The 18,699-nt window shown below is 37.8% G+C and overlaps 1 protein-coding gene across 1 annotated transcript in view; it reads left to right on the top strand.

The window, feature by feature from the left end:
* Positions 1 to 16,679, top strand: part of EDNRA (endothelin receptor type A) — a 38,164-nt gene extending 21,485 nt beyond the window's left edge. The window contains exons 4-8 of the mRNA XM_085313175.1: positions 1,061 to 1,259; positions 7,511 to 7,663; positions 9,831 to 9,964; positions 10,374 to 10,482; positions 12,417 to 16,679. Coding sequence (XP_085169301.1) covers positions 1,061 to 1,259; positions 7,511 to 7,663; positions 9,831 to 9,964; positions 10,374 to 10,482; positions 12,417 to 12,554 — 733 coding nt within the window. The 3' untranslated portion in view covers positions 12,555 to 16,679. The remainder of the gene's footprint in view (positions 1 to 1,060; positions 1,260 to 7,510; positions 7,664 to 9,830; positions 9,965 to 10,373; positions 10,483 to 12,416) is intronic.
* The last annotated feature ends 2,020 nt before the right edge of the window (positions 16,680 to 18,699 follow it).

The following is an 18,699-nucleotide window of genomic DNA, read 5'->3' as shown; positions in this document are numbered from 1 at the left end:
TGCAAATGCTAAATAACTAATTTACTGCAGTTATTCCTAGAACAGTTTACAGTCTGCTCCTGAAAATTTTATTTATGGACCAGTTTGTACTGTGTATTGCACTGCCTATCATAATTGCCTATCAGTCTCCTCCCAATAATTTTTGAACCTTTTGACCAGAAGTGGCAAAGAGGTTGAGTCTCAAGGATAAAAAATCCCTACAAGTTCCTTGAAAATTGACAGACAAGTACAGGAGAAATGCTGTCTAAGTTCCTGTACTGGGAGAAAGGCTGCAGCCTGATAACAAAAATCCTCCACCATGGAAGGGATGGAGAAGGTTAAGGGAAAAAGAAGAAAACTGAGGAATGCTATAAATGCATGACTATGTATAAAGTTTCTTTTAGAATTCTCATCTTTTACCAGAGATTCCAGCTATGAGACACAAGAAATCAGGTTTCAATAATTTCACTTTTCACAGAGAAACTTGCTATCTAAGGGACAAAGTCATGGGGAAAATGTGTTGCTTCTGGCATGTACAGACTTAGCTGTGCACTTCAGTTTCTTATTGGAAAGGTGATGCAGAGGCTAAGACTTGAATTGGCAGCCAGACCATCCTAATTAGCACTCAGGTGTGGTCTCAAGTCAATATAAAAATGCCTTACAAACCTATTATTTTTTAACATTTAAGCAGAATAAGTAAAACAAGTGCATTTTCACATTATGAAGAGTATTTTCAGAGTATTTTGTCATATGCAAGCTGACGACTTCACTTTGGATAGCGCTGCTGTTAATACTGATGTGGCTGAAGGAGATAAGCTGTTTTAGATCTGTAGAATGGCTTCTGGGCCTGAAAGTTTTTTTCTTCTGATACATAAGTTGATCTAGTAAAGAATATTGCCTGTCCTCACAAACCTTGCCTACTTTCATCAGAAACAATTAGTGTGTGCAAAAACAAGCAATACAAGTTGAAAACAAGCTGGGATATCAGCTTTAGGATTTTATTTAATATTTTAAACTAGAYGAAGAGGTCTGGATTTAAGGAAGATACTGGAGATTGGAATCTAAAGCCTGTCTCTTTCAGGTACAGAGCAGTTGCCTCCTGGAGCCGTGTTCAGGGAATTGGAATCCCTATGATCACTGCTATTGAAATTTTCTCCATTTGGCTTCTGTCCTTTATATTGGCTATTCCAGAAGCAATTGGTTTTGCTGTGGTACCTTTCAGATACAAGGATGAAGGTTATGTTACCTGCATGCTCAATCCTACAAATAAATTTATGTTGGTAAGTAACATCCTTTCATCCCTTCTTGGGCTTGGCAGTACGTATCTTAGACACTTAAAATACTGGATTATAGTGTTAACATATGCTTTATTCATCCATTAAAATATAAAATGTATTCTAATGTACACTGCTGCAAGGAGGATCCTTCATTTACATTAGTCAATCCCTATTTTAATCCAGAGATAGCAAACGTGACTTTACAACATTTTCATTCCTTCACTASTGAGGATTCTTAATCCAGTAGTTTACAACATAGACCTGATCAAAGTACAGTCAAGAACAGTGCCAGCGTAGCCAGAGCTTGAGGAGGTATTGTGCTTCTAGGTATAACACCTTGGAGCTTGTAACTGTCGGAAAACATGTTTTACCATGATGAGTCATCGTTGTGTATGCAGTAGCCAGCTCCTTTGGCAGAAAAAGAAAAGGGTGGGGCCATGCTCTAACATAACCTTTCCTCTTCCGAATGCCATTTACAAAGTCAAGCAGAATAATTCATTTATAAGAATTCATGGCCACAAATTTGACAGACTCATATCTCTAACCTAGGAAGCTTGGTACTGCTCGACAGTGTTAATTGTCATCTAGACACAGCAATACAAAATTCAGAGCAAGAGAAGTGCCTGAGCACATGCAGTACATACATACTGGCTTCTTTGGCAGGTTTCGTAGCCCTCATCCAACACTACTGCAGCCTAACAGTTGCCAATACTCACATTAGGTTGTTCAAAGCAATCAGATAGAAGTCACTACAGAGTTAATATATCTTTAGTATATAAAGGGATAGTGGTTCTGCCTGACCCTCCACTGAYAAAATGGGAAAAGGTATCTTATATTTTCCTTTGTGGACTCAAATAAGGGCCAGCTACAGTTCACTCAGTAATAAAAAATGATTATTGTTCTGTTCTGTCTGACAGAAGGCAGATAATGCAAGGTCTTAACTATTGAGGGAAACTCCACATTTTTTCCTGAGCCAGAATTTTTCATGATAAAATACAAGTTTCTCTGTTTATTTTCACATGTCTGACACTTTTCCTTTTATGGGATCATAGCATAGTTCAGGCTAGAAATGGTGATGGAAAGGCCCAAACACAGCTAGAAAATTTAGAAAATAAAAGCGGGCACAACTAAGAGAGGCAGTGAAGAGATGCAGGAGTTTGTGTAGCAGTATGCGCAGAAGGGCACAAGAAGGCACCTTCATTTCCCATCTGAGTAGTGCACACTTCCTCAGACATGGTCATGACAYGACACAGAGCACATTGGCCTGCAGCTATTGGAGTCGCTGCATCAGCAGTGTCAGAGGCATCAACTGAGAAAGACCTTCTGCCAGCAGACGCAGCTCTACAGGTCTTACAAAGACAGGGTAGTCAGCAAGATGTGGCTCAAGTCAGGATGCCTCCAGTGGGTGCACGCAGCCGGGGAAGTGCATACAGAACATGACTAGGGAAGATCCTCTTGCACCACTCCTGGGAAACCTGCTCAATTACCTCTCTGAAATGCCTTTATACCAATGCATGCAGCATGGGGAATGAAGAGGAAGGATTAAGAGATCTGTGTGTGGTCACAGGGCCATGATCTCACTGCAATTACAGAGACATGGTGGGATAGCTCATGTGACTGGAATGCTGTCATGGATGGCTACGTGTTTTTTAGGAAGAGAAGCCACGAAGGTGAAGTGGTGGAGTTGCTCTTTATGTGAGAGRCCAACTGGAATGTATTGAGCTTTGCCTAGGGGTAGATGAAGAGTGAGTTGAGAGCTTTTGGGTAAGGATTAAAGGGCAGGCTAACATAAGTGACACTGTTGTGGGTGTTTACTACATGACCTGATCAGGAAGAGGAAATCAATGAGGCCTTCTACAGACAGCTAGTAGTAGTCTCACAATCACAGTCCCTGGTTCTCATGGGGGACTTCAAGCAGCCTGTTATCTGCTGGAAAGACAACACAGCTAGGCACAAACAGTCCAGGAGGCTCCTGCAGAGCATTGATGATAACTTTTTGACACAGATGGTTGAGGAGCCAACAAGCAGACCTTGCTGGACCTTGTACTAACAAAGAAAAAAGGACTGGTTGGAGATGTGAAGGTTGGAGGCAGTCTTGGCTGCAGTGACCATGAGAGATTGTGGAGTTCAGGATCCTGGAAGGTGGAAGTAAGGAATAAGTAGGATCACAACCCTGGACATCAAGAGAGCAAACTTTGGTTTCTTCAGGGAACTACTTGAAGGAATCCCATGGATTATGGCTCTAGAAGGAAGGTGGGTCCAAGAGAGCTGGTTAATATTCAAGGATCACTTCCTCCAAGCTCAAGATTGGTGCATTCCTGTGAGTAAGCAGTCAAGCAAAGTGGGCAGGAGGCCTGCACGGATGAGCAAGGAGTTCCTGGCAAAACTCAAACTGAAGAGGGAAGTATACAGTATGTGGAAAAAGGGACAGGTGATGTGGGAGGAATATAGAAACACTGTCAGAGTATGCAGGGATGTGATGAGGAAGGGTAAGGCCCATTTGGAATTAAATCTGGCAATGGATGTCAAGGACAACAAGAAGGGATTCTTCAGATACATCAGCAGTAAAAGGGAAACTAGGGAAAATGTTGGCSCTCTGCTGAATGGGGTGGGTGCCCTGGTAACAAAGGATACAGAGAAGGCAGAGTTCAGTCTTTACTGTTAAGGGCAGCCCTCAGGAATCCCAGAAACCTGGAGACAAGAGAAAAAAGTCCAGAGAAAGCAAGACTTTTCCTTGGTTGAGGAGGATCAGGTTAGAGATCATTCAGGCAAACCTGACACCCATAAATCCATGGGCTCCTATGGGAGGCACCCACGAGTGCTGAGGGAGTTGGCAGATGTTATTGCTAGGCCACTCTCCCTCATCTTTGAAAGGTCATGGAGAAGTGGAGAGGTGCCTGAGGGCTGGAAGAAAGCCAATGTGATCCTCCCCTTCTGCTCAGCTCTGGTGAGGCCACATCTGGAGTACTGCRTCCAGTTCTGGGCTCCCTCGTACAACAGAGACATGGAGCTACTGGAGAAAGTTCAGCCTAGGGCTACAAACATGATTAGAGGACTGCAGCAACTCTCCTATGAGGAAAGGCAGCAAGAGCTGGGCTTGTTTAACCTGGAGAAGAGAAGACTGAGAGGAGATCTTATCAACGTCTACAACCCTTAAGGGAGGGTGTCAAGAGGAGGGGGCCAGACTCTTTTCAGTGGTGTCCAGCAACAGGACAAGAAGCAACAAGCACAAACTGAAACACAGGAAGTTTCACCTGAATATAAGGAAAAACTTCTTTACTGYAAGAGTGACAGAGCACTGGAACAGTTTGCCCAAAGAGGCTGTGGAGTCTCCTTTTCTGGAAATATTCAAAACTCACAATCCTGTGCAACATGCTCTAGGTGACCCTGCTTGAGCAGGGGGGTTGGACTGGATGATCTTCRGAGGTTCCTTCCAACCTCAACCATCCTGTGATTCTGTATGTTTCATGGTTTTCAGTGAAAGATCCCCATCTTCCATGCAGTTACACAGGCTGCAGGGATGGCAGAGACAGCAAGAGACAAAAGCAAGAGAAAACAAGCCATTCCCTGATGGAAATAAATCATGTAGGTGAAGAGGGAGTAGAGTTGCACAGGACTTACAATATCTTTTTKTCTAAAGTCTACAGATTCTATGGCTGTAGATATTTTAGTTACAAGAATGTAATTTATGAAGTGGATACTGCAGCAAATCTAGGCTTTTCACCTTTGTAATGGCTGTTTATTTCCACAAATGTGCCTGGACAATCTTCACTTCTTCTCTACCTAAGAAAAAGTATGTTTTTGTCCTCACTATTCTCAAAAACATTACAGTTCAAGTCTTTTGTGGGCATGTTAACTTTAATGATTATTGTTCTGTTCTTAACTCAGTAAGTAGACTAGCTTGTTTTTTTTGTTGTTGTTGTTGTTTCTTAACAGTAATTAGTATCTTTTGAATGCTTAGCACAATTCAAAAGCTCCAAATCCCACCAAACCCAAGTTGATTTTCCAGAAAACAAATCAATATTTACTTTCAAGCTAAGAATTAAGTGTTGGAAGCCTCAGTCAAAATAGATAGTGTTTCAATGAGTTGTAAGCAAGTAAAAACATGATATTGAAATTGAAATACTGTTTTAACTTAAGTATAGTATTTACTACCACAACCACCACAATAAACAATCATTAAACTTTGRGAAAGAATTAAGATTAATTTTTGTTTTTAATAGGAGCCTGATTCATGTTTAAAGCAATCCTTGAAAGACTTGAAAAATTCATGCTTGACCACGATTCCCAAGAGGCTGAGTGCACAAGGAAACTTGTTTAAAATGCACRTTTCCTGTAGAAAACTAGTTCCATGTGGACTTTCAAGACAAACAAAAGAATGTCTATTTCTCTTAAATCAACCGAATTTTGTGCTTTGATGTAGACTTTGTGAAGCTCAGATTTCATAATTAATCATTTGCAGATATTTTCATGTAGGTTTTATTACTTCACAAAACCAGGTCTTTGTACRGAATTAAAGCGTTGCTCGGGGTTGGTACACAGGACTGGGTGTGTGTGTTCTTTGTGACTGACGTGCAACGCTCACAAAAGCTGTTAGTCTATCAGGACAGAAAGTTTGCCTTGTAAATACGGCATGGATTCACACAGTACACATTTTGCTATGCTGCCCGGCCAATGTGCTTCTAGTCTGACCTGAAGAAATTTGTCACCAAGAAAAATAATTGTCTTCATGTATTTGCAGTCCTTTTCTCTGCAGAAGGAGTGCTAATTAGATTTCCCCTCAATACAGACTCTTAAAATATGAAGCATGCTGTTTTCTGGTTTTCTGCTGGCAGAAGCTGAATTCCCAGGGGGGAAATTCTGCCCCCAAGGGGAGTGCAACTATGCAGTGGCTCGCAGCCCCTCCTTTCCCAGGGATGAGGCTAATGAGGAGGATAAAACAGCCTAATCAACGTAGTTCAAAATGTCCTGTGAGGTGGGGTTGTGGCCTAGATACCAGTAGTATACACTAAATTAGCAAACTCTAAGCAACTTACTCTGTCTGTTGGAGTGAGACGATAAAAATTGAAGCATTTCCCTTCTCTCAATAACTCAACTTTCTGATGTAACTAAAGCAAATTAAAAAATACTAGATACTAGTCTATTACATTATGTCCATTTTCATCTTTCAAAGTTTAGCACTATTCAGTTTTAAATGTAAACAAGATGTCAGATGTTTGACTTTTTCAAATGGGATTCATATAATCCTCAGTTATTAACATTTTGACATTTAGTGTGGGAACTGTGATGTTACAAGAGCACATCCACTAGGAATAAACAAGCTAAGGGAAAGATTATGAGAAAGAAGATTCCCTTTTGCACACATCCATCTCAGTGACTAATAATGTAGAGACAGGAAGTATTTAAAATGTTATACTTCAATGCAGATTCGGCTGAGCATAAAAGTTAAATACAGTATTTTCTCAAGTCTGCAAATATAATTATCTGCAGAAAATTACAATTTTAAATGTTTTGTCAAATGTAGTATTCCCATAATCCAGAAAACCTCAAGCCACAGTTAAGAGTTAAAATTACACAGCCAAGTAATGCTACACCACTATCACTTCCCTCTGTGCCTGGTCACAAAAGTCAAATGGTATAAATGACAGGCAAAGAGTTAAAAGTAACGATACCACTGGAAGCCACCAGTCCTAAGTTTTGCATATAATAGACAAATACTTATGAAGTGGCCTCTATCTGGCCAGTACATAAGCAAACCAACTAGCAATCTTTTCACTGATAACAAAAGATGATTAAGCTTACAAGACATTTTGAACCTTCCTTTTATGGAATCAGGACAGGAGCCATAGAGGTAAAAGGCATTTCCTGAGGCTTTTAGCGAGATTTGTTATCACAAACTGACACTTGCTACATTTTGGCATGTCATTTTTTGTGAAAACTGAGCTCCAGTTTTCATGAATGGGAGTACATGTCCAGAAAACAAGAAATTAATTCTAATTCAAAACAGATTGTAGCAAAGGTACAGATGGGCTATCAGTAAGGTAAACTGAATGTTTACACTGCCACAATTCCCATTTTGATGTTGGTCCAAAATAGATCAGGACAATAAGAAAGCTGACGTAGTTCAGTAYGGTTTACCAGCAGACTTGGACTTATAAGAACTGTAGCAACTGTCACACTTCCTATTACATTTCTGTGGTACTTTCTGTTGCATTTTACGAAAATATCTTCTCTTTTCTTTCCCTTCTCTGCAGTTTTACAAAGATGCAAAGGATTGGTGGCTGTTTGGTTTCTATTTCTGCATGCCGCTGGCATGTACTGCTATCTTTTACACACTAATGACTTGTGAAATGTTAAACAGAAGGAACAGTAATTTGAGAATCGCTCTCAGTGAACATCTTAAGCAGGTAAATATTAAGAATGCCAGTCTTTGAAAATACTGTTCTTCTATCTTTGGGTTAGCTCAGAAATGTTTCAAAGTGCATCTGAATACAGTAAGTTATAGAAAGTGATGATGTGGGTTATTTACAACCTTAAGATACTCAGTCAAACCYAGAACATAAGAGATCATAATATAAGGAGATATTGAAGAGAACATGCTCTGGAAGCTCACCAGAGTTTTTTTCTTTTCTTAAGTGTGATAGTTCTGCTCTCCTGCTCTTTAACCTTAAATCATTCAGTTACAAAGATTTTCCAAAAAATTGTATCTTGATTTTTTATTCATAAAGATACAGCTCCATGAGCCCTCCCTATTTTTGGCATACTTTAATGCACAATTTTGTGTCCTATAAAAAGCAATTGTAAAGTAACCTGGTTTTAGATTAGGCTGGATTTTTCAGGCTTGTTTCACAGTACCACTACTGTAGCAGTACTGGCTATTGAACAGAACAATAGGAGACTTGGACAAACAAGTAATCGTAAAGTCACTCACAAAACTGTCAAATCTCACTTTCGTGTTTTTGCAGTGCTTTCTGATGCTCCATTCCTAGCTGAAATTTTAAAACTAATCTGTAGTTTTTTTCCTGCAATCAGTCAGACAATAGGATGCAATATTAACTTCAGCCCATCAAATCCTATTCTTCGATTTAGAAATGGCAATCCCTAARACAGTCCCCTCTGCATCTCAGTGAGTTCTCCAAGGGGTTCTCCCTCTGCTGATTCATTCCAGATTGGGCAGACCAGAAGATCCTCCCGTGGTACCGATCCTYCACTTCCTTCCCTCAACAGGCCCCAGGGCCTGCAACACAGTCTCTCCTAGGGCCCCACATAATCTGCTCTACCCGTTAGGACTAGAATGGTATGTACAGGGCAACCTTCCCTCCCTCTTTCCCCATCATGAAGTGCAGGGCCCAGCATGTTACTTGGACTGGTTACTGGAGGATGGATTTATGCCACAATTTACAAATGTAAAGTGTCTTTTCAACTATCAGTCTTTGCTCTTCATCCCTTTCTCCTTCCTCCCTACAGCCTTGTCCACATTAATGTCTAGCTATGACCGTTTCATATTTTGATGAAAACTGCTATTATAAGAAAGAAGAAAAAATAATAATCTTATTCAAAGATAAACAAGACTTAATCTAATCAAACATTTGACTTTAAAATTGTTAACAATAGAGCCTTGCAATGCTTATTATTGTTACATTACAGTGGCAGTTCAAGAAGTGGTATTCTCATCCCTACATATGGCTCTCTTCATCAAATACATGCCGACCAAACACCACCTATATGCATTGCCAAAAATCCAATAAAACATCTGTAAATCTCTAGAGCCACATAAAATATCTGTCAAATTTAAATTATTTCCTAACAAAGTGTTATGTGACTAAGCTGTAATACAGAGGTTTCTAAAATTTTGTTTGTAGAGGGAATATTTGTTCAGGAACATTAAGATCACATATCAAGCACACATAGCAAAATTAATACACTGTGCAACTCTTTCCTGTTCAGTATTCCTTTACATGACATGGTGCATACATACTAAATATAAAATAGTACATCACAGAGAATTTGATATCCTGACTAGGTACACAGTTGAATGAAATTTTATTGCCAATTCATTTAGGTGCCTTGGGCTCACATATTGCCCCAGATCAAGGGTTAGGTGAAAGTGGTTTATCAGTTCAATGTGATACCTGTTTCCCTAATACATGAAAAAGTCTTTTGCAGGATATGTACGCTCCTGAAGATAAAAGTTTATCCAAAGGATTGCCAGAATAGTAATCAAGTTCAGAGTAATAAGAATAGCTGAGCAAGTAGCCAGGTTCAGGGAAGTCCAGCAATGGATTTTCTTTGGGTGACAGCTCCAGTATCCTGACAATCASCCATGTGCTCTAGTTGCTATAGTCTAAGTGATCAGTAGGCTCTGTTGAGGATGGCCAGATTTCAAGAACTAGCTCGATGTATTGGTTCCATAAAAAAAGGTTTCACAGGCAGCAGGTAGCCTGGAAGCTGGGCTTYGGGAATCCCTGCATGCTTATCAAGATTACTTACTTTGCTGACAACATCACTCTGCTATAGACACCTACCTATATGAATTAGGCCATCAGTAATAATTTTCTTTACTTCTTTTTCTAGCGTCGAGAAGTTGCAAAAACAGTTTTCTGTTTAGTAGTGATTTTTGCTCTTTGCTGGTTTCCTCTCCATCTGAGCCGAATTTTGAAGAAAATGGTATACAATGAAAGAGACCCTGGCAGATGTGAACTGCTTAGGTATCCTATTTTCTTATATCAATCAAGTATTCTTATTGAAAAAATATAGTGCAGCACACTTGGAGATTATGTAAGAAATGTCATTGTGCATGCAACTGTGATGGTAGAAGAACTGACTCTTATTTTATGATTTTTCTATTACATCCTTCTATTTTTAGGTGTTTCAGCTGTAATGGTGTACAAAAGTTAAAATAAATGTTGTCTATTGCCATTGCAATCATTTCCATCCTGCTTTTGTGAACTTCTGTGACACAGGTTATTCCAGATATGGTGTGGTAAAAGATTAGATTGAGGAAGCTAGTTGACAGAGAATTACTTTCTATGACAGAAGAGATTGCAACCACAAATAGCAGTTGCTTTCACAGTATATGAAGAGTTTAAATGTTTTATTTTTTCTTTTGTTGCTTAGTTTCTTGCTGCCACTGGATTATATCAGCATCAACCTGGCAACCATGAACTCTTGTATAAACCCAATAGCTCTCTATTTTGTGAGCAAGAAGTTTAAAAACTGTTTTCAGGTAAGATATTGTTGATGAGATTTTATGTCCAGTTGATGAACTGCATTAAATCATTCAGTTGCTATCTATTTTCCTCAGTTGTGAGGAGAGGCATGCAAAGGAATGAAGGATTATAAATCATCTACTTTACCAGCTAGCAGGTCACATAGCACACATACCAAACTGAGAGCTGAAACTATCCTCATTATCTGAAACGCTAAGCCAGTAAATAAGTTTGACCTAGTCCTCATATGCAAATAATCACTGAGATACTCATGCTCTTGTTAAGTACTATTTATCTGCATGCGGCATGTACATGAAGCAGAATTTGGCTGATAAGGTATTTCCCACTCAGGGTGAGGACAAAGAACATGCACAGAAGATACCAAACCTGCCTGCAGTTAAACAATCACATTCTAACTAAAATTTTCAGGCTTGGACACCTAAGTTAGGCACCTGAGTTGACTCTGACAATTAAATAAGCATTCTGTCTTTTACTTACATTCTTCTAGTTCCAGCACACGAAAATATATTTTAAAGCTAAAATAATTTCCTTATCAGACTGTCTTTGCAAGTCCTCATTCACCTAATAAAGACAATACAGAAAGAAAGAAAATGAGAGCAAAGAGTGGAAAAGAAAGTGGTGAAATGGAAGACTGAAGTAGCTTTATCTGCAAAGAAAAAAAAATGTACTAATAAACTTTCAGGCTATGAATAGGTGACGTGAGCTATTGAAAAAAATATAATAAATGATTAAAATAGAGAATGCTTGTTTTTCTGTAGCCCACTCAGACTTACAAACTATTTTAAGGGATTATTTCTACATGAGAAACAAGAAGTCAATTTTGCCATCTGTTAGACATTGATTTTGACAGTCCCGTACTTCAGTGGGAAACTGTGAAGATACTATGCCTGGACTTGTCCTCAAGGGAGAAGTAACAGCGGGTACTACAAGACTGCTCCTCATATCAGTAAYTCTTTCTTTCCATTTGCCCTTTCAAATGAAATTGCCATCCAACAACTCTAAATAATTTTCAGCTATTATTTAATCCTTCCTCAATTTGCACTATAACTACTCCTTTTCCTTCTAGTATCAATGTGATCAATTCAGGCAATCTTCCCAWTTCATAATTGAGTTTCTCACCCTACCTCTGTATTAACCTAATTATTTTATATTTCCACCTACAGATATGCAGTACATATAATTTAAGTCTGCCATACCTCTYTGCAACATTCCCTTCTCATTGAGTTCAGAGAAATCATTGGTCAACTGCTGTTACTGTCTTTYCTCCTCCGAGACAGTAACTCTCTTTCCACTAAATAAGGTGGGGAGATCTCACTTACATAGAGTAGAGCATTGGTTTCTGTAAAGGGAGGGGAGGATAGGCAAAGAATTCTTTCTGAAAAGAGGTGATGATTGAACATCCCTGGATGGGATCCCAGGACCTGAAAGCATGATCCTAACTGCCTTTCTAGTCTTAGCTATGAAAAAAAGGATGCACCTCAATATATTCATCATCTCTTTTCCTAAATAATCTTGTCTTCCTCCAAAATGTTGGAAGGGACCTAAATCACTTGCTGGGAAATTTTCATTTCCCCGCCTACTTGCTAAGAAGCTACTACTGATCTCTAGGTCCTCAGCACAGTGAGAGAGAGGACCTTCCCCYGTTCTTACAATCTATGTGGAGTTCTGTTAGTTCCCAACCTGTTTACCTTAGTCACACAAATTTCCCTTTTGATGCTGCAAAAGTTCTTAAATAAAAACAGGCCTAATTTGCTGCTTTTGTGATTGTTAATCATATGACTTGTTTACATTTTATGATAAAATATTTCCTTGTATGTGTGTCTCTCTCTATTCACCTAATCTGTTCACTCCTGAACAAAGGATACAGTTGGCAAGCTACATAGAGTTGGTAGATTCATGTTAACTAAATTTTTCTTTCATTAATTTCCAGTCATGTCTTTGCTGTTGCTGCTCTCAATCTAAAAGTCTAGTGACCTCAGTGCCCATGAATGGAACAAGCATTCAGTGGAAAAATCAAGAACTAAATCACAACACAGATCGCAGCAGCCATAAAGACAGCATAAACTGAAAATTAAGGACTCTGGCACCACTTCAGAATCAAACAAGAAAAAAAAAGTCACAACAAAGCTATTTCAACAGGAAGCCCAGTGAGTGCTCCATGCAACATAATCAATTCAGAAGTGTGCACCCTTGTATATAATTCCAGAGATACTAAGTAGGTTGACTATAATGTCTGTGTTCTGTGAACTGAGATCCTCTGGATGGTAATTCTGTCTCTGAAAAATATATTGATGTGTTTATAAAACCAAAAAACTGACTTGAACCACACATGTGGTTTGCTCTTCTGAACCAAGCAGGAAYTGTCTTGTATCTCTGACTGGCACACTTCATCCTTTTTACCTATTGTCACCTAGAATTAATCACCATGGAATTTTTCAGAAGATAACAAAATGGAATCTGTGACTGTATACTTTATCTCTGCCCATTTGTCTTTTAACTTTTATTTGTGGTGGATATATTGCATAACCAGTATGTTTTGCATGTTGTTGGTGGGTTTTCTTTCAAGTTTAGGTTTGAAAATGTGTCGGTTCACATCAGTATTTTATTTACTTATGTTAGGAGTCAGGACATTAGCTGGGCAGTTCAYATCTGTAGCACTTAAATACTCAAAAATAGGAAAAGATCATTTAAAATAGCACCAACATTTGGCACTTAAACACAGATTAATACAAAAAACCAAGGTATTAATAACAGTACTATACTGTGTTATTTATTTGAATGCTCTCTACAAAGTAAACATATTCTGTACCAGCAAAGAGAATGAAAAATGTCCATAGAGGAGCATCCCATGTGTTTCTAATGAACTGCCATGTTAATTCTTAAACTACACGAATCTATTAATCTATCTAGACTAYAGCTGCTTTAAATATAAAATGAAATGAGGATCAATGGAATATAGTGAAACATTATTAAAGCAGTCCAAAGAGTTTTAAGAATATGATTACTATCATAGTAACTATGCACAACACTATTTAAAAGGACAGAAGGTTATACTGAATATGAAACTATGGAAGTCCATAACACTTATACGTGCATAAGGACATTTTGTACCTTATGTTTGCAGAGTTTTTTGCCTTACTCTCACAAAATTTAATTATTTTAATAGGGTTTTTATAGTTTACTAGAATTATTAACCATACAAATGCTATTAATAATATATAGAAATATTGCTTTCATACATGTAAACAGGTGATCTATTTTTCATTTCCATTCATTATGGTTACATGGCAAGAGATTCAGTTTTTGGCTACAAAAAATTGTAATAGGTAGCCTTTTATTAAATAATGGAATTAAATAGTGTGGTATCATGTATAAAGTGCCTCCTACATAAACCTGCTAGGAGATTTATAGCATCTGTTGTGCAAGGTTGAGAAGCTGTAACTAAAACTCCATGAGTTTTTAAACATCCAGTTACATTTCAAGTGAAAGACATAATTCTGAATTTTTTTTTACAAAGTCAAAATATTAGTGCCTACAGTGACTTCTGCTGCACAAGTTTTCCAAATGTTTACATACACACAAATATTCTAACATACATTAAAAAAAAGTTCTTTAGTTTATGTATTTTTGTGTGCTTTTGTCTCTATGGTATATATGCATGTATAAATACATACATATTTATGATAACATGYTATAAGCCTAAATACAGTCTTTTGATAGTGCTCTGTAGTAGTGCCCAAGAGCAAGCTGTTGAATGAGACTTGGCTAAATTTTATTCAAAGCTTTTCATCCTCAACTTGTATCAAAAATTACAGCAAATGAGTAACAATGCTTTCCTCTGAAAAGGCTGGTTTAATGGGTCTCTTTATAGTCTGACACYCTTACTGCCACTGTGACAGAATGTGTTGAGTGGATGATAAAGGTAAACAGAAAAAACATATGAGGAATGAATTTAAGTGGTAAATTGACAGTTCATTATTTCAATGCAAGAAAAAAAAAGAAAAAAAGAAAGAAAGAAAGAAAAAAAAAAAAAACTTTGTGGTCTTTCCCCACCTCTGGCTATCTAGCTATCTGACAGTTAGATGGACCAAAAATTCATCTCATGCCAACATATCAAGTATGTAGTGGTTCAAAGACAATCTTTTCTACCTGTCTGTATAGGGCAGTGAGCAGTAGAGGCAATCCAGGCCACAGATAACCTTAGGCTTCTTTACTGCTACAAAAAGAGGACCTGCCTCCAAAAGTTCAGCTCTTACCTACTTCTGAAATAGGCCATCTTTAGGCTCTACTAGCACTGACAATAACCACAAGTCATAAAAAGCTAACAGCTTTCCTTCCAACATTAAGACTTTGAACATCTGTTGTTTTTAACCCAGTAGTTGGCTCTGTTGGATGGCAAGGGAAGTACACATACACATGCACACACAAAGCAGACTTTAAGCCAGTTCAGCTGGCTTAAATATGGAAAAAATATGTTCTTTCTCCCTACAGGCTGACTGACCTCAGTGACAGCATTATAAAATACACAATTGGTATCCTTTGACTAAAGAAAAAAAAAGGGGGGGGAGCAAAGCATCTAATAGATGCAAGAGTTTGTTTTTTTTTTATTTTAGAAAACTTTAAAAAGTTCTTTTAGAAGCTTGGTTCTAAGAATTGAAGCATACAAAAGCTAATTAGTGATCCTCATCCCATCCCCTCCAGCCAGTGGAAGGACAGAGCAAGCCTAATCAGCAATGAGGAGGAGGTCTCAAACTTTGTTTTGCATTGTCATGGGGGCTGCTGCTCCCACAAGCTAATCATAAAGAGAAAGGCTGTTACACAGTGAAAGCTCTGGTGAGCAGGAACTGATGTTTCAGTAAAACTTATTAAAGTACATACTTATTTAATTCTCCTCTACTATTGCCTCTTGCATTGGCTATGGTAAATATTGCTCCTAGTATTGTAATTCTTCTCAATTTTGAAAGACTTACCTTTCCAAAAGAACCAACAAAACCCTTCCATGACTCTGAAATTCAACTACCATATTTAATTTTAGCCTTTTCTTTTTCTGCCAATTTCTACAAAAGGTGCTCTGACATTTATTTTTGTGCATCAGAAGCAATGTAGGTTTACTTGGGATTTTGCTCTGCTGCTTTCTCAACAGAAACCCAGAGAAGCACAGAAGCTGCTTTCTCTTTCACATCAGAATAGCTTTCCACAATAAGTATCCTTCCTTATGCCTCCCTTTTTATAGATGCTTTAATGTCTCCTGTTTGTTTTCCCCTCAGCTGAGAGGGAAAAGTCTAGCCTTTTCTTCAGTTGACAGGATCTCTGTTACTCCTAAGTTTCTTCAGTATGGAATCTTAGAAGATTCATCTCTCAGTCCCCAATCAGTAACCTTGACTTCATGCCTGTATTTACATTTAACACCTTTAATGCCTCTTTCATATTAATACTTTTTTTCCTACTCCTGCTTAATATTGTGTCCTTTGCATTTAAAAGCTTCTGGCTCAGAATTATTTTGCTGGGCAAGAGAAGTATTTACCAAGTTTTCAGTATGCTTCTTCATTTTAATGTTCTTTCCTTATTCTTCACTTGTTCAGATTCATTTGTTAGACTTCGTTAACATCTGTTTGTCATAATTAAAATGCATTTAGCTATCACAATCCTCTCTTCTGTGGCCTTCACAATTCTCAACTTTTTTCAGGCCAGTCAAGTAAAATGTCATTGACTGTTTTGTATAGTCATACATCTCGACTGCAAACACTTTCCAGTCATTGCTTCCATTTTAAATCCAGTTACTATCCTTGTTTTTAATTTGTACTTATTCAAACCATCTCACTAAACATTTCCTCTTTTGTTTATTTTATCTTGATTTGATCCAGTATACATAGGCTCTTATTATATTTATGTTTATATGTCTTTATTTACATATGGAACTCTTCATGCTTCAGATTTGACCTAACTAGCTCCTTCGCTTTGGGAAATAAAAAAGTGCCTGCCTATGCTGTAATCCGTCATAAATCTTACCTGTAAACTCTTAGCTTGGTTCCTTGAAATGAGGCTTATGCAACCCTCAAGTCTGCATATGTTTATATTTGCTTTTAAGACAGCCAGTTTCAGGTGTGTGCCTGCCTGTTCCTCAATCTCTCAAAAATAACTGTTGAACTCCTAATCAATTTCCAATAAATTTTATAGACTAGAGTTCTCATCATTATGAAGTGGCAGTGAGTTTCATGAAAATTGRTGGATGGATAGAAGAGCAAGATCCTACTGGTGCTCCACAAAGAAATTTGCTGAAATTGATTTTATATGTAGTCAACAAACTCACATGATAGAGAAAAGTTATGAACTTCATAGGCGTAGGAAAGCCTTTGATCAGAGGCTGTTACTTTTAAGACGTCTGAGAATCAAACCACAATACACAAATTCTTGGAAACCAGTATTCATAAGTTCCATTGCTTGTGGAATTACTTGCTTTTTTACTGCTTCTCTCTCATCATTTACATACTTACCACATCTTGCTACTGTATCATTTCATTCTGTGAAGCATTATGAGATACAGTCTCCAAGAAGGTATGGTACAAATTCAAATTCTGCTGTATTTGTATAAACAGATTTCTGCTCATCAATAGTGCAAGTGTGGGAAAGGAAGATGAGAACTAAATCAAAAAATGCAGGTCATCTCTAGTTTCTCTAAAGGAAGATGAAATGAAATGACTTCCAGTATTCTATCTCAAATCAGCTTTTTCCCTATACAGACACAACTGCTTCTGAAATGAACTGTTGCCATACTTCTGCGGTCACAGAGGTTATAGTAGCTTGTTATTCTCGATCTGTTAAAAAAAACTGCTTCTATACTTCCAGGTCTGTTGGGACCTTAAAAATATTGAACTGTAGCTCTGCTTTTTCTTGTCCATCATTCACCTGCAACCAGTGAAGCAAAGACAGAGTCATGATGGAGTGCAGGAGTTTGGAGGGAGGGCTGTTTTGGGGTTTTCTAAGCCTCCCTCAGTGTCTGCTTGACTTGATCACATTTATTGCATACAGAGCAGTTTCTGTAAAGCTATCCAAAGAGGTTTTAACTTTTTCAGGTATTAAAGGCTACATCTGAAGTTCTTCTGCCTTCTTCCTGCTAAATAAGCATACCATTAAAAAAAAACTCCCACAAGACAAAGACTGCCAAATCCAGTATTACTATAAACTGGAAAGTGTTGCAAATGCTAATACATAGAAGAGAACCATAAGCACAGGGAGCACATCTCCAGTACTGCTTCGTCATCACATCATCTTTTAAAGCAGAAATTGTATGTATCAATGTTCACGTACAGACTGCTGGGGAATCAGTTGCTCCAATTTTTAAAAGGTGCATTTTGTTGCAGTGCTAAGCCTAAGGATTTCAAAGTAAAGACAATTGTTGTTGCCTTTGCTGTTAATTATAGCTTTTCACGTTATGATTATTTCTGAACAATGTCACTTAAGGAAGAGAAAATGCAGTAGAAAATGTGTCATTGCTTTATTCAATGTATCAGTTTGTACTAGAAGCCACTGCACAGCACGTGCTTCCTATGCACCATCATTCTTTTTCTTTCATGAGACATTTAAGCATTATCAGGAGCTACAAGTGTCATTCTTCTCGTCCCTTACGCTCAGGCAAAATCACTATGTTTGTGATTACCAATCACCACTTACCAATGTACACTTCAGCAAAACATGCCTGAAACTTGCCTCACTTTGCTCTAGTAATTTTTACACTGCATTAATCAAAAGATTTTCTGTAAACAGATTGTTTTATGACAATTCAATGCATTTGCATTATAAAAGCCAAAATCTATGCTCAGAGTTCAGAAGGAAAGAACAAGGAGAAAAACTAGGAGAGGCAGTTGCAAGCAAATAACTACCACCAAACACTAAAGCCAGCAGAAAACCAATGTATGTTCCACAGCTGCCTAATACACCTGTTGTCTATCTATAAAAATAAAACTATATATACACAGAAATCTATATATAAGATTTCAGGAAGTGAAATAGGTAGTTTAATAGTAACAGATATTCCTTCAGCCTATCACCTCACATGATATTTATTGCCTTTACAACAATAGTAGTCTTCAATTTTTTTTTTACAATATACACTCAGATAAATAAATTAGTAGATGATAAAATCTCATTTGCTATTGGATGAACACATTTCTGATATTTTAAAATATTACTCTTTTCCTCTTTACTCACTACAG

This window comes from Rhea americana, unplaced genomic scaffold (assembly GCF_003343005.1).
Source record: "Rhea americana isolate MKP2758 unplaced genomic scaffold, rheAme1 scaffold_38, whole genome shotgun sequence".
Classification (NCBI taxonomy): Eukaryota; Metazoa; Chordata; class Aves; order Rheiformes; family Rheidae; genus Rhea; species Rhea americana.
This window is presented reverse-complemented; position numbering and strand designations above follow the sequence as displayed.